The sequence below is a fragment of the Zootoca vivipara genome, chromosome 4, assembly GCF_963506605.1.
Source record: "Zootoca vivipara chromosome 4, rZooViv1.1, whole genome shotgun sequence".
NCBI lineage: Eukaryota > Metazoa > Chordata > Lepidosauria > Squamata > Lacertidae > Zootoca > Zootoca vivipara.
In genome coordinates, this window is record NC_083279.1 from 20723171 (window position 1) to 20749161 (window position 25991).

General features: G+C 40.5%; 1 protein-coding gene across 1 annotated transcript in view; it reads left to right on the plus strand.

Annotated features, from left to right (window-relative positions):
• Positions 1-25991, plus strand: part of ITGBL1 (integrin subunit beta like 1) — a 109730-nt gene that overhangs the window by 41693 nt on the left and 42046 nt on the right. The window contains exons 3-7 of the mRNA XM_035114702.2: positions 6492-6638; positions 8083-8205; positions 9859-9999; positions 13067-13207; positions 14911-15057. Coding sequence (XP_034970593.2) covers positions 6492-6638; positions 8083-8205; positions 9859-9999; positions 13067-13207; positions 14911-15057 — 699 coding nt within the window. The remainder of the gene's footprint in view (positions 1-6491; positions 6639-8082; positions 8206-9858; positions 10000-13066; positions 13208-14910; positions 15058-25991) is intronic.

Consider the following 25991-nt stretch of genomic DNA (forward strand, 5'->3'; position numbering starts at 1 on the left):
CTTTACAGCTTGTAATCCACTTTCACGAGACTTTGAACAGATTGTTCAGCCAAGAAATAGGTGGATGAGTGGAGAGGGCAGTGTTTTTTTAAGTGTGATTCCATTACCCTTCAGGAATTCCTGGAAAACTGGCAAGCATATCTTTTCTGGACAGCTACTGCATTGGTGGACTGCCAGTTCCTGCAAATGAACTGCAACATACTCCCCATATTGTGCACCCGTGCTTTCAAATGTATTTAAAAAGCCATATAGTACCATAGTGCACTCAACTCCTCCCACTCCATGAGGATAGCTATTATTTACAGTGGTACCTCAACTTACGGACGACTCGACAACCGAATTTTTCGACTTACGAATGGGGCAAATGGCCGCATGCTTACGAATTTCTCGACATCCGAACGGAAACCACGGCGGTTTTTCCGACTTATGGATTTTTAGATGGGGTTGCTTCGACTTATGAATTTTTCCGTTTCCAATGCATTCCTATGGGAAATCGAGTTTCCAATGGCGCTTTTCGACTTACGAATTTTTCGACCTACGAAGATGCCTTCGGAACGGATTACATTCGTAAGTCGAGGCACCACTGTAGTATTGTTGTTTATAATTTATTTGGCAGCATTGATATGCATGGCACTTCACCGGGACATGGCAGTGAACCCTCCTAGCATTATGCAGTCCATCTATATAGTTTGACTATGAATTTCACAACTCCAAGCCAATGATTTGTCAAAGGCACTCGCTTCCATCCTGCCAGCCTCTAAGCTGTTTTTTTTGGGGGGGGGGTCACCGTTTTAGGATCTACATAATATATATGCTACTCTGCAGCAGACAGCTGAGAAGAACACATTAGGAGCTGTTGAGATCAACTGAAATGCTAGTCAGGTGTTGACCCTGAATGATGAGCCATGATTCATTCCTTGCAGTTTAAATAACACTATTTTAATGGCACCTGTTTTGGGTATCTGTTGCAGTGCTCCCCCCACCAAGAAATGGCACTCTGGCATTCATAATTCCAAGTGCAGCTAGGTTTTTCTTTTCCTGCTGTGTTGATTCCATGACTAATCAAAAGAGGGTGGAAAGAGATATCAGTTTCAAATGTTTCATTTCTTTTTGAAGGAAACAAAATAATTTTACTAATACAAAACTCTAGATTTTATATATAGATTTATGCATGAATAGCCCATAGGAAATGATGGTTTCCTTTATTAGTCATAAGCTCTTTTTTAAGAAAATGCTTTTATTAAAGATTTTCTTGGGTTACAAAAGTACATACATTGCCTCTGCTTTCAGATCATAAATCCCTTTCTACAGCTCCGCTGTATTCGATGTGAGACATTAATGTTGTAGACAGTACAGTGGTACCTCGGTTTATGAACACAATTGGTTCCGGAAGTCTGTTCATAAACTGAAGCGTTCATAAACTGAAGCGAACTTTCCCATTGAAAGTAATGGAAAGTGAATTAATCCGTTCCAGACGGTCCGCGGAGTAAGCGTTCATAAACTGAAGCAAACTTTCCCATTGAAAGTAATGGAAAGTGGATTAATCCGTTCCAGACGGGTCCGCAGAGTACTTAAACTGAAGCGTTCATAAACTGAAGCATGGGTGTAATTGGTTCCGGAAGTCTGTTCATAAACTGAAGCGTTCATAAACTGAAGCAAACTTTCCCATTGAAAGTAATGGAAAGTGGATTAATCCGTTCCAGACGGGTCCGCAGAGTACTTAAACTGAAGCGTTCATAAACTGAAGCATGGGTGTAATTGGTTCCGGAAGTCTGTTCATAAACTGAAGCGTTCATAAACTGAAGCAAACTTTCCCATTGAAAGTAATGGAAAAAGAATTAATCCGTTCCAGATGGGTCCGTGGCGTTCATAAACCGAAAATTCATAAACCGAGGTGTTCATAAACCGAGGTTCCACTGTATAAGGTTGAGGGGAAGAGAGTGGGTTAGTAAAGTTTCATTCTTTTACATAGTATATGCACAGGTTTTTTGTGCCAGCATCACGTGGGTAGGTTCTCTTTCTGTTAATTTATTAGTTTTCATTGGCAGTGAGAGAGATTGGGGGGCCTTCGATTGACTGCAGAGAGTTTTGTTTGTGTGTGAGAGGGGTGGTGGTGGTTGGGTCAAATTAGCCATATCGATTCAAACGCTATCAGTGGGTTCTTTTTGTCATCTTGTTGTGTGATAAAGGGGAGTCACACTGGGGTGAAGGTGTCCTCTTTTGTTTGTCCCTGTCCTAGTTTCAAACTGGAGATTTAACTTTCCTAGTATGGCTGTTTCCCATACAGGTGTGTGTGTGTGTGTGTGTGTGTGTGTGTGTGTGTGTGTAATTTGTTAAGTTTACTGAATAATAACCCCCTAAACCCTGATCTGCCATGTGGGGATGAGGAAGTAGCCACCAGGGGGTTCACTGCCAAGCAACCCACATACTGAAAGCACAGTACAGCACATGATACCAGTGGTGTTTGAAAACCAGCCTGTTTGGGGTGAGAGGTCTGAGCCATGACTCCCTGCTCTGCTCTGCCAGTCTAGAGCCTGGTGCAGGGAGTGGGGGGAAGGTGAATGATCACTGCCACCATCTTCTGCCCTCTCAGTTGCTGATTGCAGAGGCAGATTTAGGGCAGTGCGGGCGGTTCCCTCGTAAAGGGCACCGAGCCGAGGGTGCACCTTCCAGCCTTCTTCCCAGAGCTTAGGTAGTTAGGCGCTTGCTTTGGGAAGGATGAGGGCAAGCTCTAGGACCCTGCCCGAACCCTTGCATCTCCTTCCCAAAGCCAATTGCATTACCTGGCTTGGGGAAGGCAGTGTGAGAGCTGGGTGTGTGCATGCGTGCCAGATGTTGGCATCGCACAGGGTGCCGAATCACCAAGGTGCCGCTGATACAGTTGTGAATCCACTGCTATCTGCTGCTACGGCTACAGTTTGTGTTGCTCTGCTGGTTTTTGTTATTTTTACATTCACAAAAAGCAATCAATAAACTCAACACAAACAGAAAGAACGAGAGAAGGAGCACATGTTCCAAAGTGCAAACTGGGGGACACACGCACATAGAAATAAAAGAGAGTGGATATGGCTCTACAGCAGGGATGGGGAAGGTGATGTCTTTGCTAGCAAAGAGATAACTCCATCTTTGAACTATGTGATTTACTGACTGGCACACTCATGTGACAGCCCTCCAGATGTTGTTGAACTACCACTCCCATCAGCCCTAGCAAAGCACAACCAGTGGCCAGGCATGATGGGAGTGGTAGTTCAGCAACACTGTGAGACTATATTGTCCCCACAACTATTTTACAGGAAGGAACAGAATATAAAATCTGAGGAATAATAGCCATGGCAGGGGGGGGGGGGAAACTGTGCAAGGAATGCTACAAACCATTTCAGACCTCGGAGTATGAATTTTTCTAATACATATAGAATTTGCCCTCTACAGTGAATAATATTCAAGCTCATCCATGCAAATTCTGAATGACAAGCCTAGGATCAGAATTCCTCCTCCTCCGTGTTTTGATGCCAGCATTATCCGCCAGAGGGCAACATTTTAATTTTTAAAAATCCACAGAACCTATCTTATCTTTCTTCTGAAAAAAGGAGTGGTAATTTTATTCATTACGGTATATGTAACAAGGTTTGCTAAGAACAGCAAAACAACAACAACAACAACAACAACAAATATCTGAGGTTTTCCCCCACATCAGCATTGCAAATCAATGTAGTTAGTTTCGTATGTTGTTTTGTGCTCAGAATTAAGCATCATATAAGAGTACCGGCACCTCATTTTTTAAAGTTTTTTTTTACTTGATATAATCATGAGTAATATGTTGCCAATGTTAATTAGAATATTTTTTTATATAAAAGAACCTTCTAATAATATACAAAACAAAAAAAATGTAGGTTTTGGTATGATGGAGAAACAAGTTTATTTTCTATATCTTACTTTTTCTTTATCAGGAAGGCTAATCTGAGCATCCAGAATCTTGTTAGATTTGACCTCACATTTGCTGGTTTGTTTATTAATTTATTATGCAGCCTTCCTTTCCACCATATGATGCTCAAGGCAGCTAGCAGCAAAAATATAAATAGTATAAAACTGCAATAAAATAAAATAAGGCAGATAAAACGTCAATAAAAGTCAGCTTATGGTTGCAAATTGTCAACACTGGTTCAGAGGAAAGAGAATTTTCCAATAGTGTGGTGGCGATTTGCTAATCCCTGTGTGATGATCCTGATACTAATATTATGTGTGTACCCACCCGCAGAAACACACTCTTTTTGTGCAGGCAGAGTCTGGCTCAGTGGATTATTTTGAAATTCTCTGAGTTAGGTGAAGATGCTTTATTCCCTCTCTCTCAAAGCTGGACAATAATTACAGAACTCTCCCATTTTCTCATTCTCTTTTCTGACTTCTAAATCCTCTGTGATTCAAGAGAGGATCAATAAAAAATGATTTCTTAAGCTATTCCATGAATCACTTTTCAGATTCTGATAAGCTCTTTTTGAATCATTCTCTGGTTCATAAAAACAAAACAAAAAACTAATGAGACCAATTTAATTACCATACCAGCTGCTACTCCTTTTTTTATTCTTCCTGTATAGTGCAGAAAAGAATTCAATGTTTTAAGTCCTTTCACCTGCATGTTGAAAACCCCACATATTTTAATATATGTATAAATTATAAAAGGTGACTAGTACCCCACATGTTTTGTTCTTGTCATCTGGAGATGTAAAGAGATTAACTGTGTGAGTGAAAAATCATGGTGCTTTATAAACATATTAGAGCAACGGTTTGGAACTTCTGCTCCATGGGCCTAAACATGCCTGCCTAGATTTCCCAATTTTGCCCATGAGGTAATCTTGGCACCAACAAAGTTCAAAGTTGGTGGCCAATTTCAAGACCACTGCTGTTCCTTCTGAGGAGCTTTTAATGTTTAAACTAGACTTGGACTGGATAGCCCAAGAGAACAAAGAAAGGCTGGCCATGAATTGGAAAGTAATGAAAATGGTAGTGGAGGAAGGATGGAGCCAATGTGTTCATCCACATTCTCCCCCAAATATATTTACAGTCACCTAATTGTGATGCCCGCATAGGGCTTTAATTACTATTTTGAATAAAGTCAAACCACTACTCCAAGTTGACAGCTATATTTTTATAGGTTCCTTTATTTTAAAACAATCCTTTCTTTCCCCTTTTTTCGCCGTTGTGTAATAATGTTTTTGATTAATGCTTATCTCCATTGACTGTGAGGGATTAAGGCTGCCTGACCAGCAGCTAAAGGAGATTACGAAGGCTAGGCTGCTAAATTCATCTTTAAGGAACAAGGAAGCTGGGAGCGAGAACGTCTTTCACACTTTTGTTTGGTGCTTCTTTTATTCCATAAAGATCGAGGGAGATTGAGCTCTTAATTCACCAAGGGTACTAGAATAGAAGAAGGCTAAATTGTGATGTTTTTATTGTATTAAAAAGATATTGATGGAAGGGTGGTGGTTTTTATGTTTAAAAATAAAAACTAATAATAGTGGATACTTATATTTATGGACCAATTCAAGACAGACATTGAGCACCAGTGAAAGGGTGTGTGTGGAAGGGGCGGCGGCAGAGATACCTTTATGATTTTTTTTTTTTAAAAGTCACTCTTTTTCTGCAGTCTTTTCACTTTGCTAGGTGGAGAGGAGGGTATAAAACTGTCCAAGGCTTATTTTTGAGGCAAGGATGGTACTTAACATACAGAATTAAACATTTCTTAAATGTGAAGCTAGTGTGGAATCTTTGGACAAAAAGAACGTTACTCATTATTAATATAAGCATTACTCAGGAAGAGGGGCTACACTCCCCCAGTACCCAATTGTTATGGATATGCCTAACTTGATACATGTGAGTATGCTTATGTTTAGGGAAGATGATATTATTTTCATAACTTTATAACTTCTAGTTTTATGGCCATAATGATATACTCATGTTAAAAGTCGCACCCTTTTAAAAAAAAATACCTTGACATCTTGTCCCAACTTGGAATATGAATGTTGAACTCCTAGATCTATGTAAGTCAAGCAACACATAGACCTTTCAACGGGGTATAAATAATAAAATTATTGTTATGATGATTATAAGTAGAGGGAGGCACTGACAATATGGTAGGAAAGTATCCACACATTTATTTATTTATTACTTTTACCTGTAACTGCACATTTTCTCTCATGGTCCTCCTTAAGCATGAATATATTTTTGAAAATTGCTCTTCTATTTTTAAATGAAAGTCCACATTAATTTAAAGAGAAGGTGCCAGGCTCTCTGTTCTGTAACTGGATTTTGATTTGTGTTTGATGGTTCACGCTCAAACCATTTGATTGGTTAACAGCCACATAACATTTACATCTAATCATTTGAATAAAAATTGAACTATGTTAAGAGCAAATGAATGGCATTTCAAAATAAAACATTGAGATTTGGTGTGTGCATGCATATGCTGATCAGCGATTATTTGACTATTCTTCCAGGCCATGGAAAGTGTGACTGTGGAAAGTGCAAATGTGAGGACGGTTGGTATGGTGATGCCTGCCAGTACCCAACAACCTGTAACCTTACGCGGAAGAAAAGTAATGAAATGTGCAAGAATTCACAAGATAACATCTGCTCAAATGCAGGTGAGGTTTAATTTTGCTTTGTTTTGATGGATGGACGCAGGGGTAAACAGGAGATGCTTGGGTGATCTGTTATGTGAGTTTGAATTACAGTGGATGCTCGGGTTGTGAATGTGATCTGTGCAGCAGGCACGTTCGCAACCCGCAGCCCCGCATTTGTGCACGCGCGGGTTGCAATTCGGTGCTTATGCACAAAATGAGATTTTGCACTTTTACGCATGCACAAGCACCGAAACCCGGAAGTAACCCATTTGGGTACTTCTGGGTTTGCGCAGTGCGCAATCCAAAAAAATGCAACCTGAAGGGTCTGTAACCCGAGGTATGACTGTATAAGGATTAACTCAAAGAGGGGTTTAAAGGAAAGATGCAAGAACTGGAATATTTTGAGAATCCAGAATAAATGAATAGCACGAAGAATTAATTCCCAGTGAACATGCACAGTAGGTTGGATGCAGCTGAAATTGCACTGATACTTTGCATTGTTGCAAATAAATCTGGGCCGGTTGGAATTTCTGTGTTGTATCAGAGCTATATTCTTTGTAGAGTTAGTGCTGATCCAGATTTGTTTATTAGACTGTAGAAAAAGTGATGTCTGGTGGGGTACTAAACCTATTGTGGAGGTTTGGAATGAAATGTCCAGCCACAAAGAGCCACAAAGTTCTACAAACAATGACCCAGGCTTACCTTGAGACCACTCGGTCCTTGTGCACCTGTGACAATGTCATTGGGGGCATTATTTATTTATTTATTTATACCCCGCCCATCTGACTGGGTTTCCCCCGCCACTCTGGGCGGCTTCCAACAAATACCAAAATACATTAAAATATCACAGATTAAAAACTTCCCTAAACAGGGCTGCCTTTAGGTGTTTTCTGAATGTCAGGTAGTTGTTTATCTCCTTGACCTCCGATGGAAGGGCATTCCACAGGGCCAGCGCCACTACCAAGAAGGCCCTCTGCCTGGTTCCCTGTAGCTTTGCTTCTCGCAGTGAGGGAACCACCAGAAGGCCCTTGGCGCTGGATCTCAGTGTCCGGGCTGAACAATGGGGGTGGAGACGCTCCTTCAGGTATATAGGACCAAGGCCGTTTAGGGCTTTAAAGGTCAGCACCAACACTTTGAATTGTGCTCCGAAACGTACTGGGAGCCAATGTAGGTCTCTTAGTCATGATGGCCCTTAGTCTTGTAATGCTCCTTTTGACATGTATGTGGCTCTCAATACCACGGCCACCCCTCACATGTCTTAGAGTGGAGCGTCCAACTCCATTTAGAGGGCTCTACTCTAGCACATCCCATTGTTATAAATGAAATAAATAATAATTTAATATCTTGCAGACATGGATAAGGCCATGAAATCATGCTGCATTCCAAGGGATTAGAATAGATTGCCTTTGACATTCCTTCTTGCACTCTGACTTATCCATGTTGTCTTTGTTTTTGGTTCTAACAGGAACTTGTCATTGTGGCCGATGTAAATGTGACAATTTAGAAGGGAATGGATTGATCCATGGTAAATATTGTGAGTGTGATGACCGAGAATGCATAGATGAAGAAACAGGAGAGATGTGTACAGGTAAGTGTATTTATGGAGATGGAGAATTATTGCAAGTGTTAATCAGATAATATTGATGTGGCATTTGGGAGAAGTTTTTGCATGAAAGGGCTGCACTCCAACACTTATCCATGATGACTGCATTCCATCAAAGCCACTGTTTTCAATGGGATTTAACCAAAAGTACTTATAGGTGGATTGGAGCCCAGGTAGTGAATTCTGAAGCTAAGCTCTACCATTTTTCTGTTGCCGAAGGAGGCACAAGCTTTCCATTTTTATTTTGTTTGCAGAGTTTCTGCCACATGGAGAAACTTTTTGATAGTAGCAGTGGTTGTGAATAATAAAGAGCAGGAGCCTTGTAAGTCAGGTGTAAGGTTAGGAGTTACAGAGAATAGAGGGAGTATGATGTTGCTTTAGGCCAATAGGTAGCATGAATATTACTCTGCTGAAGCAACTTGAGGGTTTCAACAGTGAAAATTAGTATCTTGGTAGGCTCCAGTCCACATATCATGACAGTATGAACACTTACTCCATTCCCTGTGGCCATTATTTCGAAGAGGTTTACAGCTGCAGAAGACTCAGCAGAAAGCAGCAACAGTCCAGTCCAGTCCATTCCTTTGCTAGCAGGAGTAATTTCTCTTATTACAATAAATGGGATTTCACACAGTCTTAAATCATGGGAGTGCAGGATAGTGTAGGATTGGGCTTTTTTTCTGCTGATACTTTGGTACATTTGCCTCAAGAACAAAATTTGAGAAGGAGATAAATTCATTGCCAATAAATAGATAGTTACCAGAAAAGAGTAAAAAGGGAAAACAGACCAGGTTATTAAGAGAGTAATTCTCTACTTGAATTATGCCAGAGGGAAAGAACGGTGTCCTCTACACACCCGATCTAATAGTAGAGGTGGAAACACACAGCTTGAAAAACTCTCCAAATAGCAGAAAAATACTCAACATGCTCCTAATATGCCTGGAAACACCACCAGCCGCCTCAGGTTGAGTTGGTGAGACACCCACATGGCGGGGAGCCACTCTATGCAGGCTGAACTGGGTGTGTGTCTATCACTGACTCACCCAATTTTTTAAAAAATGCTTTGCATAAAGTAAAATTTACATAGTTTCATCTCTTAATATCTGTTGCATGCTTAGGGAGTCTGAAGAGCTTTGCAAAGAAGACAGAACTTCTCCCTCCTTTGCACTCTGCTAGACTTGGCTGTATCTTAATAACAATAATAAAAATTCTGAACAAATATACTCTTACGCATGCTCAGCCATCTACATTTATGATTTTCTGTAAAAATGTTCTTAAGTGTCCATGTGACAATCCAGACTCTCCCTCTCCCCCAGCATTAACCAGTGTTGCTGCTTAGGTGTAGGCTGGCATTTATTGCAAGTTTCAGAAGAATATTAGGAGATTGTGGTAATGACTTTATTGTATATAGACTCATTCATCAGAAGTAAAGCAGCCCCTCCAGAATGCTAGAAAACAATGAAATGATGCTGAGATTTCTGCAGAGGTTATTACGAGACCAAGAATAAAATTGCTCCCGTCCGTGGTGGCTATTAGTTTTATGAATCCTCATTCAAAATATTCTTTAAAATGAACTGAACAATATATATATATTTATAAGGACCATCTTTCTTCACTGTCAACATTTTGTCTTGGGTTAAGGCCATGGAAAGTGTTACTGTGGAAACTGTTACTGCGAGGCTGGTTGGCATGGCGATAAATGTGAACTTCAGTGTGACATTACCCCATGGGAGATCAAGAGGAGGTGTACATCTCCAGATGGCAAAATCTGCAGCAACAGAGGTGCGCCATTCATGTACTGTTCTACGTATGTAGATCTCTTAGAGCTAGACTTTAGTTTGTTGTTGTTTCAATTAATATTTTGCATTGATATGAGATTACATGGTATGGTGAAAACTCACCTGTTGTAAGAAAAGTGTGGGCTATGCTGAACCCCTGAAGCCAAATCTGTTCATTTTATATCATATTTCTATACCATCCTTCATTTATTTCAGCAACACAGAGTTAAAATATTTAAAATAAAATATAGGGAATAATGCCAAGAAATATCAATGGCACAAGGTCTTTACGTGCACATGCAAATACACAAATCTTTATTGTCCTTTATTGTAATTATTTATTTTAACTATAATCTAGGGAACATGTGGCTCCCAAGATGTGGTTAAACTACAAATTCCATCATCCCTGACCATTGAACATGCTGACTGGGCCTGAATCTATGCTCACCTGTTTAATGTTATTTGCCCCTATTAAAATATTAGATATGTCGTTCTAAAATGTCACAGAGCATACTTGTAAATTATTTTTTTACCTTGCCCGCCCCGCCCCCCCGCCCCACAAATGAAAGCTATGCCCGGCCACACAATTCTGTTTCTCCCCTTGCTGCTGGTTCCTTTGTTGCTCTGCTTCACTCATTTTAATTCTTTCTCCCTCTCTCTGGGTCCTTTGTTATCTACCCCTTGAATGCCATTGGAGGGGGTTCAGAGTTTGAATGCAGTAAAAAAAAGAGAGGAAAAACACTAGAACATATGAGCAGTGTTTCAGTGATAGAGCAGCATAAAATGATTAAAATTGAAATGACAAGGTAATAACACATTAGGAATGTAAAAAGTAGGACGACATGTGTCCATTTATGTTATCGAAAACCATTCCCTAACCCTTCTTTAATGTTAAAAGCCATGAGTGTAGATTCCGTTGGATCAATCCATCAACCTCTGATGGATGATTTTGAAGGATTGGGTCCGGCGTAACTTTCGCTCTGTGTGTGTGTGTGTGTGTGTGTGTGTGTGTGTGTGTGACAGTATCCATACTCAGCAGAGTTACATCTCAACACAGCTCCTTCCTTGGAAGCATCTTTGGGGTTGAAGGTACACACTGTAGGCAATAAACACTCATGGACGCCATAAAGATTCATTGAAGTGTGGAAGTTTACTTGACAGGCATAATAAAAGCATATTGGTAGCAAATATATAGGCTACAGACATTCACCACTGCCATGGCCAAAGCATGCTTCGAGTCCAACAAGAGTCTTTCTCTGCTTCTCTCACTGCAAGGCGCAAGCAAGAGACTCACAAGTTACAAGTTACTCAGAACCGTTGTTATCAGTACTTCCTGTCACACTGCGCATGTCCAAAGAACAGTTCCCACAGAAAATGCCCTTGCATAGGCAAAACAACCTCGGCCTTCTGCTGCTTCTTGAAACTTCTTCTCTGTTCTTCTCTGTTTCTGGAACAATGAGAACAGTGAAATGGTTGGCTAGCACCCTACTTGAGGGTGGGGCAAGGATGTTTGAATGGTTGTCTGGGTGTGTCTGTTATTCTCCACCAGTAATTTCAATGCTCAGTTTTCAGCAATGAAACAATAATTTCAGTACTGTTTAGGATGAGCAGTGTTTCATGAATGTGTCTGTGTTCAATAACAATGATGCCTGCTTTCACTCAGCAAATATTTAAAAGATCAACTGTTGTTCCTCTGGCTGTGGTCCAGAGCTATTACAGTAAAGCAAAAGTGCAGATCTCAAAATCCATCTCTTTAGTACATCTCCACTGACAAAGCTCTGCCAAATTAGGAGCATCTAATTATCCTGAGAGCATTTAGAAAACTCTCTCATTTTAATTACAGAGCAATTGAAAGTCTGGTTGAAATATAGAAATAATAGAAGCTCATTTCATTTTAATTTAACAGTGAGATTTTTTAAAAAATATATAAATTAATAAAAGCCATTGCAGCCCCGGAAACAATGAAGCAATAAATGTTATCTGTCAGATTAGATGTTTTACTCATGTGGTAGCAAACGATGTCAGTAAGAAATATAGATTTAAATCACAACGTTGTTTTTTTTTTTGCAATGTTCATCAAGTAACTTATTTCTGGTAGGTAGTCTGTGAAATCTGATCTTCGGATAATTATTGCAAGAGCAAAAAGCTTCCTTTGTATTAACTTTCCCCAGCCTGGTGCATTTCAGATTCTTTTGACCTAAATCACTTCATCACATACACAGAATGTTCCACAGGTTGCATTTTTTATGGTAGCGCCTATGCTAGCACCTGGAAGATTTCTTCAGATGGTTGGGGTGAGCGGGGATGAGGTGCAGCACCATTCACTTGGAGGAGAGAGGTATCAACAGAGTTGGGGGAACACCAGGGCTTTCGGAAATAGCAAAAACAAATCTTTAGTAGGGGAAAACCCTTAGGTGGGGGAAATTGTTAAACAGCCAGGTAGGGATCCAGCATGCTCACTGGGAATGGAATGCTGATTCACTGGTAGTGGGGGGGGGGGGGAGAAAATCTTTGGGGGTGGTGGTGGAATGGAGTATCTGGAATCCTGAACAAGGGCACTCTATACTTCAACTTTCTGTAGCAGGTCCCACTTTCTCCATATCTCTATGTAATTTGAACGGCATGACATACACATAATCAATTGGTCAAAATAAATGAGTTACCTGACATTCATCCATTTGAGACTGGCCCTATAATGAAAGATCCTAGGGAAGCAGGAAGGAGGTGGTACCTGTCACCTCCCAACAGAAGCCAAAATACCTGAAAAGTCTAGACACATACAAGCACATTTACACGCTCACAACCCTGTAACAACTGAGGCATTGCTTTCTAGCCACTATTTCCCATGGTGCCACATGGTGACGAGCAAGTTCTCATCTGCTGGTCTCTTAACACATTGAAGAAGGCAGACTTTCAAAATGAGTTGACCATGCTACAAGGTAGCTTTGAAAAATGCAGCTAAATGTTCAACAGCTATAGACCATCAAAACCTTCTGTTCCTTTAATTTATCTTAACAGTCTTTGTTCTAAGCTATTGCTTTTGTTGTTCAGCTAATCTCTTTTCGCCTTAGGCACCTGCATTTGCGGTGAATGCACATGTCATGATGTTGACCCAACTGGCGACTGGGGAGATATTCATGGAGACACCTGTGAGTGTGATGAACGGAATTGCAAGGGAGTCTATGACAGATATTCAGATGATTTCTGTTCAGGTAAGAGCAATATTTGAAACAAATGTGAAGAATTCAATATGGCTGTATTGGATCCAGTTGTATCCAAACAAAGACAAAATGCTGCTTCATAATCTTGGAAACTATCATTATGAGAGCTTAAGAGGTTTCCAAAATATATAGTGCATCCTCTGCATTCACACTTTCAAAATGTTCTGTATGAATATTGTATCTTTTTTCCTTCTGCCACATATACAAATCACCCATGTGGGTGGTTCCTCTCCCCTTGACCACATAAGAAATGTGCTGATGCTTCTGTCCCAGGCTTGCATCCTCACTCCCACCGAATCAGCCTGCAGTGCTGGTTGTGTAGACGTCACGATAAAACAACCCCAAATGCAATCTTTTCACAAAGCTTACCCCTTTGAGAAATGTATTTCATCTATTTAATTGATGGGATGAGACTGCAGATAAGTAAACCCCATATGTCTAGATGAAGCATTTGGGGATCGTAAAAAGCCAATTTGCAGATAAGTACCTCCCTGTAACTAAACTGAAATACTTGTGGTTCTTTTAAAGACTTCATTCACCAAGAGCAAGGAGTAGCTTGCTGCTACTACTTTACCTTACAGAGAAGGCAGCATTCTCTAGAGATTCCCATTTCTCTAGAATTTCAATTCAGAGCCCTTCATCTCGCTGAGTAGCTTCTTTAAAACAGCTTTATCAGTTAGCGCACAACAGGATGACTATCTCCTAAAAAATTATCCAGCAGGAAAGAGTACTCCACCCACCCTCACAGGCCAGGGTACCGCAGGAGTTGAGAAACTGAAACACTTCTTTTATGGACAAGCTTTGCTGTGATGCCACCTTGCGATTTCATGCATGGTTGTCTTTATGTGGCTTGATTCCCTCTGAAGTAGAACTACACAGTTTATATATATTCAGTGGAGCGAGGCAGGGAGCTATTTGTTGTTGTAGTAAGTACATTCTGTATCCCATCTTCTTGCATGCAGCACATAATTAAACTACAGAATTTGCTTCCATAAGAGATAATGATGGTCACCAACTTGGATGGTTGTAAAAGCAGATTAGACAAATACATGGAGGATATAAGACTACCAGTGCCCACTAGCAACAATGGTAATATTAGACCTCCACTGCCCGAGGCAGCATACCTTTGTGCACCAATTGCTTGGAATTACAGGTGGGAGGCAGGCTTTCTCATAGCCATCTGGTTGACCACTGTGAGAACAGAATGCTGGACTAGATGAGCCTTTGTCTTGGTCCAGGAGGGCTGTTCTTAATGTTCCTCATGGAAGTCAAAGCAGTGTTACATAGGGTTCCCAGGCTGTCTCCCATCCAGGCAGTGGCTGGAGTCAGACCTGCCAAATTAGATTCAGCAAGGTGAGCTGAGATCAGTAGTTCTCAAAGGGTGTGGTGTTCCACACTGGTGTGGCAGGAGAGGATGAGAAGTGTGGCAAGAAGCTTCAAGGACAACCAAAGAAACATTTAAACATCTCAGTGTAGTATAGAATAAAAATATTATTATTATTATTTGGATACACAACCAGAAACAGTATTCCTACTCAGTCTGATGAACTTCTAGGTGCTAACCACTGATGGGCAAGTTTAGGGTCTCTAGTCTCCCTCCTATTTTTCTTTACCTCTACTACTCCTTTCAACTAAAGTTGGGCACATGGCTGCCCTAAACTGAAATGATGTATTTTTTTCCTTTTGCTCTTAAGGTCATGGGCAGTGTAACTGTGGAAGATGCGATTGTAAACAAGGATGGGCAGGGAAGAAATGTGAGCATCCACTTTCTTGTCTCATGTCGGCAGAAGAGAGCGCTAGAAAATGTCAAGGGAGCTCACATTTGCCTTGCTCTGGAAGAGGTAGGTGGCTTGGTTTGATTTGTCTGGTTTTTGAGGTGATTTTGATTTTTCAATTTAGTTGAGCTGCTACTTGGAATGGAGAGACGTTAATTTCCACCAAGAGTGTAAAGCGGTTCACATTTCACATATCTGTCTTAGGTTATGTTCAAAGAGCAGCTTCCAGCACTGCTATATGCTCAGTTGGCGCTAAATGGGACCAAAAGAAGCAGAAAAACTGGATACAAATTTGAGCTACCCATCATTTAAATTTTGCCCCTTGCTGGTAGGAATCAGCATAGGCCTGGTGTGACTTGTGGATATTAAAGGTGCTGAATCAGCCAACATGATGTCTAAAAGTTCCCCCATCTGAAAATAATAATAATAATAATAATAATAATAATAATAATAATAATAATAATTTATTGGCCAAGTACCAACATACTTGGAATTTTGCTGATAATTGTTCCATAATTCAGGAGCTTTCTTCATGTTGTCATACTATTTTAATGCATGAATTACTCTAGCGGTTCTAAGTAAGAAATATGTATGAGGTCCAGTACCGAGGGCCTTCTGGCAGTTCCCTCGCTGCGAGAAGCCAAGTTGCAGGGAACCAGGCAGAGGGCCTTCTTGGTAGTGGCGCCTGCCCTGTGGAACGCCCTCCCATCGGATGTCAAAGAGAAAAACAGCTACCAGATTTTTAGAAGACATCTGAGGCAGCCCTGTTTAGGGAGGCTTTTAATGTTTAATAGATTGTTTTATTTTATTTTTCTGTTGGAAGCCACCCAGAGTGGCTGGGGAAACCCAGCCAGATGGGTGGGATTATTATTATTATTATTATTATTATTATTATTATATAACCATGCTTGCAGCCATGCATTGACATTACCCCATCATACTCATGAAGACGGCACCGGGGGGGAAGTATTCTTTGAGAACAATGATTTTATTGTCATTGTCCACTCAAATAATATCTCCACATGATGCACCACTTTGATATTGGCATTTTGTAGGAAATCATCTTAACTAAGAATCCATATTTCACTCTATTATGGAAAATGAAGGGGAACAGATCAGTATTTTCAACCTTAGGTGTTTCCGGGTGGATCATTTTCCCAGTGTTCTCTTTTTGTAACAAAACATGATGGAGGTTCTTTGCTGTTCATTGCCAGGGTGTGTTGTCTGCTTCACATGAGAAGATTTCTGATCTTGCAAAACTCTTATGTATGCAAATATCTCTCCCAGGAGTTTTTCCTGAGGTTGAGGTTGTTGTTGTTTTTTTATAAAAAATACCTTATTTGACATAATTTCCTCTAAACTGAAGAGGCCATAACCTCAATTGGTGTAAATGACTATAAATCATGATTAGAGAGATGTTGTTAGATGACCACTATTTGTTACAGTGAAAGGATAATTAGCTTACGCTTGTTTGATCAACCTTTCTCAAAATAAGAGGCATTGCAAAGCTGTTGATATTAGTTATGTGGAGTTCTTAGAAGCTGTAGCCCCTAAGGGAAGTAATTAATTTCTACAGAATGGCAATCATGTCCAAGGTAATCCTGAAATGCCCTTTGAAATAATGGATATCTTACTAAACAAGGCATATTGATCCTCTTCTTGTTGTTAGTGTCTCTGTTCCATACTTACCTGGTGGGTTTTGTTTTTTAAAAAAAGACTTGCCTTTTCAAATTCAAAAAGCAATTGAGAATGAAATGAATTCTTTTCATTGTGATTTATGGAATTATAAGGGGAGTTTTTAAAAGATTATCAGATGGGAATGGAGAGATAAATGAACGAAGTTCTTTTTTAAAAGTTTTTGTTATTAACACAGGTTTTTGGCTTTATAACTATTGACATCTATTAGTGTCCATCTGTCAGTGGGATCAAGCAATGGGATTTCCCTACCTTTCCACCCCCTGGCCCCCCCCTCAAATCTTATATTAAGAACTGAGACCCTCTGGAGCAGATTGTGTCGGTGCAGGAAGCTGAGAAGGGAGAGAGGAAGAAGAATCTGTTTGTGTGACATTCAATGTCACACAGACAATCCTCATTTCTTCTTCCACCCTCCCACACTTGTGTCCTTTACCTCTCCTCTTTCCAGTCTACTTTTAAATATACCAGTAAGGATAATAGATAGATTTTGCAGGAGAAGGAGAACAGGAGGTGTAAGAGTAAAACAATGTTGTTGTTTTGTGTGTGTGTGTGTGTGTGTGTGTGTGTGAGAGAGAGAGAGAGAGAGAGAGAGAGAGAGAGAGAGAGAGAGAGAGAGAGAGAGAGAGAGAGAGAGAGATACTCCAGATTTATTGCTGAAATTCACACAATTCACTTCATCCTCTGGCATGGTCCAAGTGGCTTCTAAATCACACATAGTTCCAAGAACCTGCTTTAAAGGTACTGGTAATTAAAGTAATGAATGTTTTTCTTACTCAAGCATTTGCCCAAGGGAAAGCTAGCATTGCTCTTGAACTATTGCATCTGACCTTACATGTCATTTAATTTGTGATGGGCTCTTTCACTAATATCGTCCACAATAACCAGGAGCCAAGCAAAGGTTATGGTCTATTTGCCAGATTTAGCTCTGCCTCTTTTGACATTTGCTTGTATATCCTTTGCCTCCAGCTACCTGTCTCCTACAGGAACTATAAATTAGCAGCTGGTGTTTTTTTTTTATCAAGTTTTCTTATTATTATTATTGCTGAACAGATTGCTTGAATCTCAGTCAAAACCCTCATATGTTACCTGTTTTATGGCTACTACTGAATCCCTCCACCTCTGCCTGCGATAGTATCTCAATTGATTGAATCCTGTCTTCCACAAAGTTGGCTAGCCTCTAAAACAGGGGTCGGGAACTTGTGTTGTTACACATATTGCCAGAATGCAACTCCCATTATCTTTACTACTTGCCCCAGAGTGGCTGGGGTAACTCAGTCAGACGAGCAAGGTACAAGTAATAAATTATGATGATGCTTATGCTAACTGGAGCTGATGGGAGTTGAAGTCCATCCGTATCTGGAGCAGTGGTGGAACTTGGGGTCTCAAATTTCGGTGGTGTCCCTGCCCGAGGCTCCATGACCAATGAGACCGAACCAGTTGCGCTCCCCTAAATGAGCCTCTGTTTGGAGGGTCACAGGTTCTCCACCTCTACTCTAAAATGTATTTCTCTTTTCAATATAAAATATCACATTGAGGATTAATTTAAAGCTGCTGTCTTTTTTATCTGTGAAAACAATACTAGAACATTATTCTTGCCTTGCTTGGAGGTGAAGGTTATGTATGGAACTATATAGTGCAGTATGGGGTTCAGTTTCTTCATGATGTGGGAGTGACATGACTGTCATTCTCCCATGACTCCACCCTATGCTAAGTGGCATGATTGCGCAAATCATAATATGTATTGATTAAGTCGTTAATTTAGTTTACAGTCATACCTCTGGTTGCGCCCGCTTCAGTCTGTGTATTTTCAGGTTAAGTATGCGGTGGATCTGGAAGTGTTTACTTCCGGGTTCTGCCGCGCACGCATGCGCGGAAGCGTTCTGTGCGCTTTGCGCATGCGCAGAAGCACTTTACCGGCGCTTTACACATGTGTGGAAGCGCTGCTCCAGATACGTACTTTTTGGGGTGAGAACGGCACCCCGGAATGGATTAGGTACGTATCCAGAGGTACCACTGTATTAATTAACTGTGCTGCTTGCCTCTTGCTTTGCAGGGAGAAATATGAGCACATTAGATACATCCCATGGTACTACTACTAATAAAAGGCATTTGGGGGTGTGGGGCAAACATGCTAATAATGTGAGGAACTAGATCAGGGGAGACGTTAGCATAGCTTATCTTTCATGATGTTTCTCAAAGCTTCTATGGAGCAATCATATGCTACTATCCTTCTTGGGAAACATGGAGGCAGGATGGAAGAGGAAAGGATCTGGTTTTCTCTGATCGCCCTTCTCTCTGCACACCCAGAAAATCTGCTCCATTGGATTGATGGATGCTCCCGAACAGTGCGGAAGGTGGCAGAGGAGACTGCAGTGGAAAGAGGGAACTGGATTAGCAGACACATTTACTGGATCAAAAGGCATTCTGTGGGAGGGATGGAATCAATGGATTTCCTCCTATATTCTTACGGCAGGAAGCTGTAAGGAAGCAGGAAGCCCAACTGGTCCCATGACTGTAAATAACATATTGAGGCTGAGGGTGCGTGAGGGGGGAGAATTACCAGCAACCCTATTCAATTGAAGTCAGTTTTAATTTAATTAATTACCCCTTCTGGAAAGGAAACTGGAGCTGTGCTTGTAGGGCAAAGGCAGCCCGTGACTTAAAAATAACAATTCCTGAGTATTATGAATAAGTTTCCATTGGATAAATAAGTGTAAAATCAAAGTGGAGCATTTCCTGCCTTCAGCAGCTTCATAGTGGATTATTGTTTTTCCCCCCAAATGCTTCATCACAGTGAGTAAGATCAGTCAGGGGGATGGGAGTTGCCCTGCCTACTGCATCGAAGTTTCCTAATGCCATGTAAAACATATTGTTTGGCACAGGATTTGTACCCAGCGAGAGCACGACATTATAGTTGTTGCAGCATTAAATTAATGTTGTCATACATCAGTCTTCTTCATTGTCACAGCACAGTGAACAAAGCAAACGGTTCAATTATAGTATATATATATCTACAAGGAGGAAGGGCTGACTGTCACCCAGCTCTGTAGAAACTTGATTGCTGTCTCCTCAATTGTCCCCCCCCCCCATAAAACCTTTCCAGAGATTTTGTTCCTTCATAACTATATGTGTACAGTATAAAGGAAAGCAGGAAAGCCAAAGAGGGGGGGGGGGAATGGAGCTATCATACCAGGCAGCGGGAGTGGCATACAAATCTATATTGGAGCCCGCAGAAAAGTCCCAAAGCAATGAACAAGGATTTGTGTTCATTAGGACTCTTCCCTATGAACTGATTAGTGCTGGCAAAACTGATCCCAAGAACTGCTGGTTTTAACATTTTCAAAGGGAGAGTAGTAGCCAGTGGTCCTTTACCCTAGCATGCTTCGCTGCATCCTGAGGGCAAAAGGAAACATGCAGTTAAATGCATGGATGAAATTAAGACACTTTCCCCCTCCCCTTATGTGAATTGCAGATTTAGAGGAGCCTGCACAATACTCATTGGGGAGACAGAGTTTAACCCTGTCTTTCTTTCCTTGCCATGGTTCTAATGAAAATCACTTCAAGTTGTTATTTGCCTTAGGAAGGAAACATCATCATCATCATCATCATCATCATCCCACCCATCTGGCTGGGTTTCCCACATGTCATGTTTCCTGCACATCTAGGACCAAGTGTTGCCTTGCATAGGATTAACAGGCCACCCCACTTGAAGGGAGAGCCCTCAGCACCCCATTCTATACAATCCTGTCCATATATATATATATATATATATATATATATATATATATATATATATAATTTTCCAAAAAATACAACAATACAGAACAATAAAAGCAGAAACAGAAAAAAGAAAACAAAAACAAAAGAAAAAGAAAAACGTACTAAGCACAATATCTTATGTCGCTTCACAATGTATATTTGGGACCTCCTCGGGTTCCCCTCCCAGTGGTTCTTAAATACATTTCTATTTAGCAAATTCTATATCAAAGTATTGACCTTATAAAAACTCATTTTCTTCCTCTCAAATATCATGTTCACAAATTTCACAGTTTATTTACAACTTAATTTCTGATCTAAAAAATTACTTTAGCATATTTTTTAAAAACAGTTTAATATCTTTCCATTCTTCCTCCATCGCTTCCATCCATCCCCTGGTTGCGGATTCTTCCGGTCATCTTCGCCAGCTCCATGAATTCCATCATCTTCATCTGCCAATCATCAATCGTTGGTAATGTTTGTAGTTTCCAGTTCTTAGCAATCAGAAGTCTAGCCGCCGTTGTGGCATACAGAAAAAAAGATACATTTTTCTTTGGAATCTCCTTCCCGACAATGCCCACTAGAATGCTTCTGGTTTCTTGACAAATGTGTTTTTCAACACTTTCTTAAGTTCATTATAAATCTTATTCCAGAAGTCACTTACTAGTGGGCATGTCCACCACATGTGGTAAAATGAGCCTTCTTCTTTCTTACATCTCCAACATTTATTGTCATGATTATGGTATATCTTTGCTAATTTTACTGGTGTAAGATACCATCTATACATCATTTTCATTATGTTTTCTCTTAATAGGCTACACGCAGTAAACTTAATATTCTCTTTCCACAGTTTTTCCCATTCTTCCATCATGATATTATGACCAACATCTTTTGCCCACAAGATCATAACATTTTTTGTTTGTTCATCTTTCGTATGCCACTCAAGCAACAATTTATACATCCTGGAAAGTATTTTCGTCTTAGGTTCTAACAATTCTGTTTCCAACTTTGACCTCTCTGCTTGAAAACCAAGTAATCTATCCATTTTAAAAACTTCATTTATCTGGTGATATTGGAGCCAATCATCTAATTTACATTTCAACTCCTCATATGTCTTTAACTTAAATTGGTCTCCTTCTTCCGTTAGCAAATCTCTATATTCTATACCATCCTGTCCTGAGCACATGGCTCTCCCATCACCCCCAAACTCTGGAGGAGACTCCATTGTAGTTTCTCCTGCTGAAGCATCTGACTGCAGAATCCACTGTGGCCTCTTTAAGGAGTATAGGAAACTCGGGGAGAACAAGCCACTGGAAGGAAACTCCCTGACAAGTTTCTTAAGCCTCCAGGTGAATCTGATCCTTTGTTCAGACAACATCTTCCATAGCTAAGCCAACAAATCTCACTCATAGCTGCCAAGTTTTCCCTTTTCTCGCGAGGAAGCCTATTCAGCATAATGGAAAATCCCTTTAAAAAGGGATAACTTGGCAGCTATGATCTCACTGGGAGCTGCTCAGGTACCTTATTAGCCTGGCCTGACTGGAAGACAGTTTGGTAATTCATTGCTTCCACTTTCCCAATCTCCAGCAGAACAAGATGTCATATTGGGGGGGGGGGAGAAGCCATGGCCTCCAAGCAGGAGCACTGACCCCAAAGGAACCCAGTCCCCCAGCTTCTGCACCTGAGGAGTTCATCTTGTCGCCATCTTGATCCTCAGACTGAGGAGGTTGTGCAACAACTGTCCTCAGAGTAAAAGGACTGCTACCCCAAATCCACCACCATTGGAATCAACTCTTGCCATTATCAGGCAGTCTTACAAATTACATAATTACAAAAGGCTTTGCCCCACCCCAACCCCCAGCAGAGCAAGCACCCAAAACTAAGCTGCAGCCATGTTTAAGACTCAGTCCAGAGTTCTTTGCTGCTGAATCGACATTTGAGCCTGCTTGTGTATGAGCTGTCAGACTAGGCTCTACTTGGAGCTGTCCATGGTCTTGTCTAGAGTTACCTAACTCTTACCTTAGCCTGTTGGGACCACTATAGTTTAGGGAAAGGTTATGCTCTCCTCCACCCCAAGGCTCTGACAGTGGTCAGGCCCTGCAGCACTGCTATTTACATTTTTTTTAATTTAAAAAAGTACACATTAATTGCACTCATGAAACAAACATCACATCTGGTTTGGCTCTCAGATCTCTTCGTACCAGGAACAATATCTAATCGAATTGTCTGCAAAGTGCTCTCCTTTCCATCTTAAGAGCTCTTCCTTGTGCTTTCATCATGCCTATCTTTTCTCTCTCTCTCTCTCTCCATTTTCTTGGTTTTTGCTTATAATTCAGCCTGGAGAAAACTAAAGCTGAAGCCAACTCAATGTTTTGTGGTTTTTTTTAAAAAGTGGTTGGTTATGTGTGACTGTTGCTAGTTGGATTCCACCCCCCACCCCCCGTAACCCAAGATGGCTCTCAAAATCAGTTGCAGGAGCCTTAGCATAGTCTTCTTGGGTAATCAATCTGAATTGTTTTAAGTTGAATTGCATTTGTTTAACTTGGTGGTTTCTTGGGTTGCTGTTTTTATTGACGCAGAAATGACAAACAATTTAAAGCAACGTTCAGCATGCATTAAGCTGAGGAATTATTTGAGCAAATCGCAAAAAGTTAAGAACAGGTCACATTCATTTTCCTTTCCAGTTAGACAGTGGACATTATTTGGTACTGTACTCAATATTTCAAGTGTGCCACTTCCTTCTTTAAGATGTATTGGAATGGAAGAATCAATGCTGTATGGACCAGCATAGTCCTACTTCCAACATTTTCCCCCCAACCTCTTTTATGAATGTTTCTGGCCTCTAGCATATAGGTCAGTAATAATGTATCTGTGTTGTTATTGAAAAAAGCTGCAGGAAAAGCCAGCATTAAGGGAGAACGTATGTATCTCACAATACTGGGAAAATAGGAGTTTTGTGAAAGGTGGGGGAATAAGATGATGCATACCTACAGTAATGTGGAATACATTATATTTTTGTGCAGTGCCTCCAGAATGGCACAGAAAGCAATTTAGTGTTACAGATTCTATATTGAGCACAAGATTATATCTTGAGTTAATGTTCCTTTGATGTACTGTGGTGGTCTCTTTGAAAAATTGTGGGGGGTTTGTTTCCCCCCCGTTTTGGTAAAGACTACCTACACTTTGCAACAGGCTTCCCTGTTTGGGAATGTTTCCCATTGTGAAATTGCTGTAATTGACATAATTGCCATTGCTTAATCAAAGAACAGGGTGACACTAATGTGTTGTGAAGACTCCCTTTGAATCCTTTGTGTTGATTGTCTTTCCTGTTTGATTGGGTAGAAGAGAGCCCAAGAGAGCTTTGGCAGATGGCAGGTACTTCCAGAATGTGGAAGATGTTGTTGAAAATGCTACTTTAAACCCTTTATACAAATATATTCGAGACAGCCTGTAGATTTTATTTATTTAATTAATTTATTTGTTTTACAAAATCTTGTACTCTGAAAATTTGCACAATGAAATGTGAGTCTGCATTACATGTGGGTGGCTGTCTGCTCCCGTGATACTAACAGGAATATGTGAAATTTCAGCTTTCATAAGTGCTTGACTAGCTTGTACCTCTTGAGGTCAAAATGCACTTTGCCCTCCTCATTTGTTCAGATTACAAAACTACTTTAGAACATTGACTTTCCTCTGGCAATTTTTCACTACTAGGGCACTCCAGTTTTTCCTCCTCAGTTTTCTACTGTTATTTTCCAACCATGGCTGATGAGCAGGCTCAGTCCTCATTGGGCATTTATTTTTGGAGGCTTTTGTCCAATTTTTTTCTTCTTCTTTCTTGGTGGCTCGATTTGGCTCCATTTGTGTCAGCACTCCCCACTTGAGTTCAGTATTAGAAAGAGTAATGAACAATGCCAGTCTTTTCATTTGGCCCTGAGTATGCACTTCTGATTCACGTATATTTGTTATTAAATTTACCATTGGCTTGATGTTATTATTGCACATGATAGATGCTGAGAGAGTTGCTTCTGTCTTTCTGTGACCTCTGCTGTTGATTCATTACCAATTCCAACATGAAATGTCATTGATTATCAGGTGGTTGATATTTGCAGTGAATAATAATGTGGGTCATCCTGTTCTCTAGGCCGTGATAGATTGAATCCCCATGCTGGCTTACTTTCATTAGCGACAGGTGACTAATCTGCAGTGGTGATCTTAAAGGTAATGTTGCTGCCAAAAATAGACATCCTTTCTTCTACTTCCTGAATATTTAGTGAGCTTTGTGTGGCCACTAGCAGAGCCCGTGACGTTCCATGCAATGCTATACATTCCTCCCAAAGGAAGGTTTGCATAAAGTAGCCAAAGACAAAAGAACAATGCCACACAAATTATTTCGTTAAAACTTGATTCATTTTCTTTTAAAATTTAAAATGTAGTGCTTAATCAAAAATGTCGCATCTCTCTACCCTTCACATATGCCCATCTCTGCCTTGTGTAAAACCTGAAAATACTATGTTTTAGGAGCTGATGTTGTGGTTACAGGTAGGTAGCCGTGTTGGTCTGCCGTAGTCGAAACAAAATAAAAAAATTCCTTCCAGTAGCACCTTAGAGACCAACTAAGTTTGTCATTGGTATGAGCTTTCGTGTGCATGCACACTTCTTCAGATACACCTATGTAGCAATAAATAATCATAATGAAAAGACCAACTAACAAGAAAGCTCATATCAATGACAAACTTAGTTGGTCTCTAAGGTGCTACTGGAGTTAATGTTGGTTGTGCTTTATAATGCTGATTAATATACCTAAAGAAATGGACGGGGAGGGGAGAAATGATGAGTCTATCACTCTATGTTACATTGTATTGTCAATTTTCCAGCATCCTATTTAGAGATATAATAAGATTTCATTTGTAAATGTTATTCAGGTATCTATATAAAATGATTAGTTCATAATAAATTGCAACCTGGACTACAAAGAAAACATTTTATTTAGTATATTAGGTGGCGCTGTGGGTTAAACCACAGAGTCTAGGGCTTGCTGATCTGAAGGTCGGCGGTTCGAATCCCTGCAACGGGGTGAGCTCCCGTTGTTCGGTCCCAGCTCCTGCCAACCTAGCAGTTCGAAAGCACATCAAAGTGCAAGTAGATAAATAGGGACCGCTCCGGCGGGAAGGTAAACGGCGTTTCCGTGCGCTGCTCTGGTTCTCCAGAAGCAGCTTTGTCATGCTGGCCACATGACCTGGAAGCTGTCTGCGGACAAACGCCGGCTCCCTTGGCCTATAGAGCGAGATGAGCGCCGCAACCCCAGAGTCGGACACGACTGGACCTGATGGTCAGGGGCCCCTTTACCTTTACCTTTATTGTATGTTAATCATTATTTTAAAGTTAAGGAGTTCACTTTTTCAGTTTAATTGCTGACTTTTTAAGTGTTACAGTCAGAAATAGTGAAGAAAACCGATCATTTTCATTTTGCTGTTTGTTATCTATGTAATAATTGGAAAAAAGAATTTGAATTTAAATAACTGAACACCCCATACCAAATGCAGTGC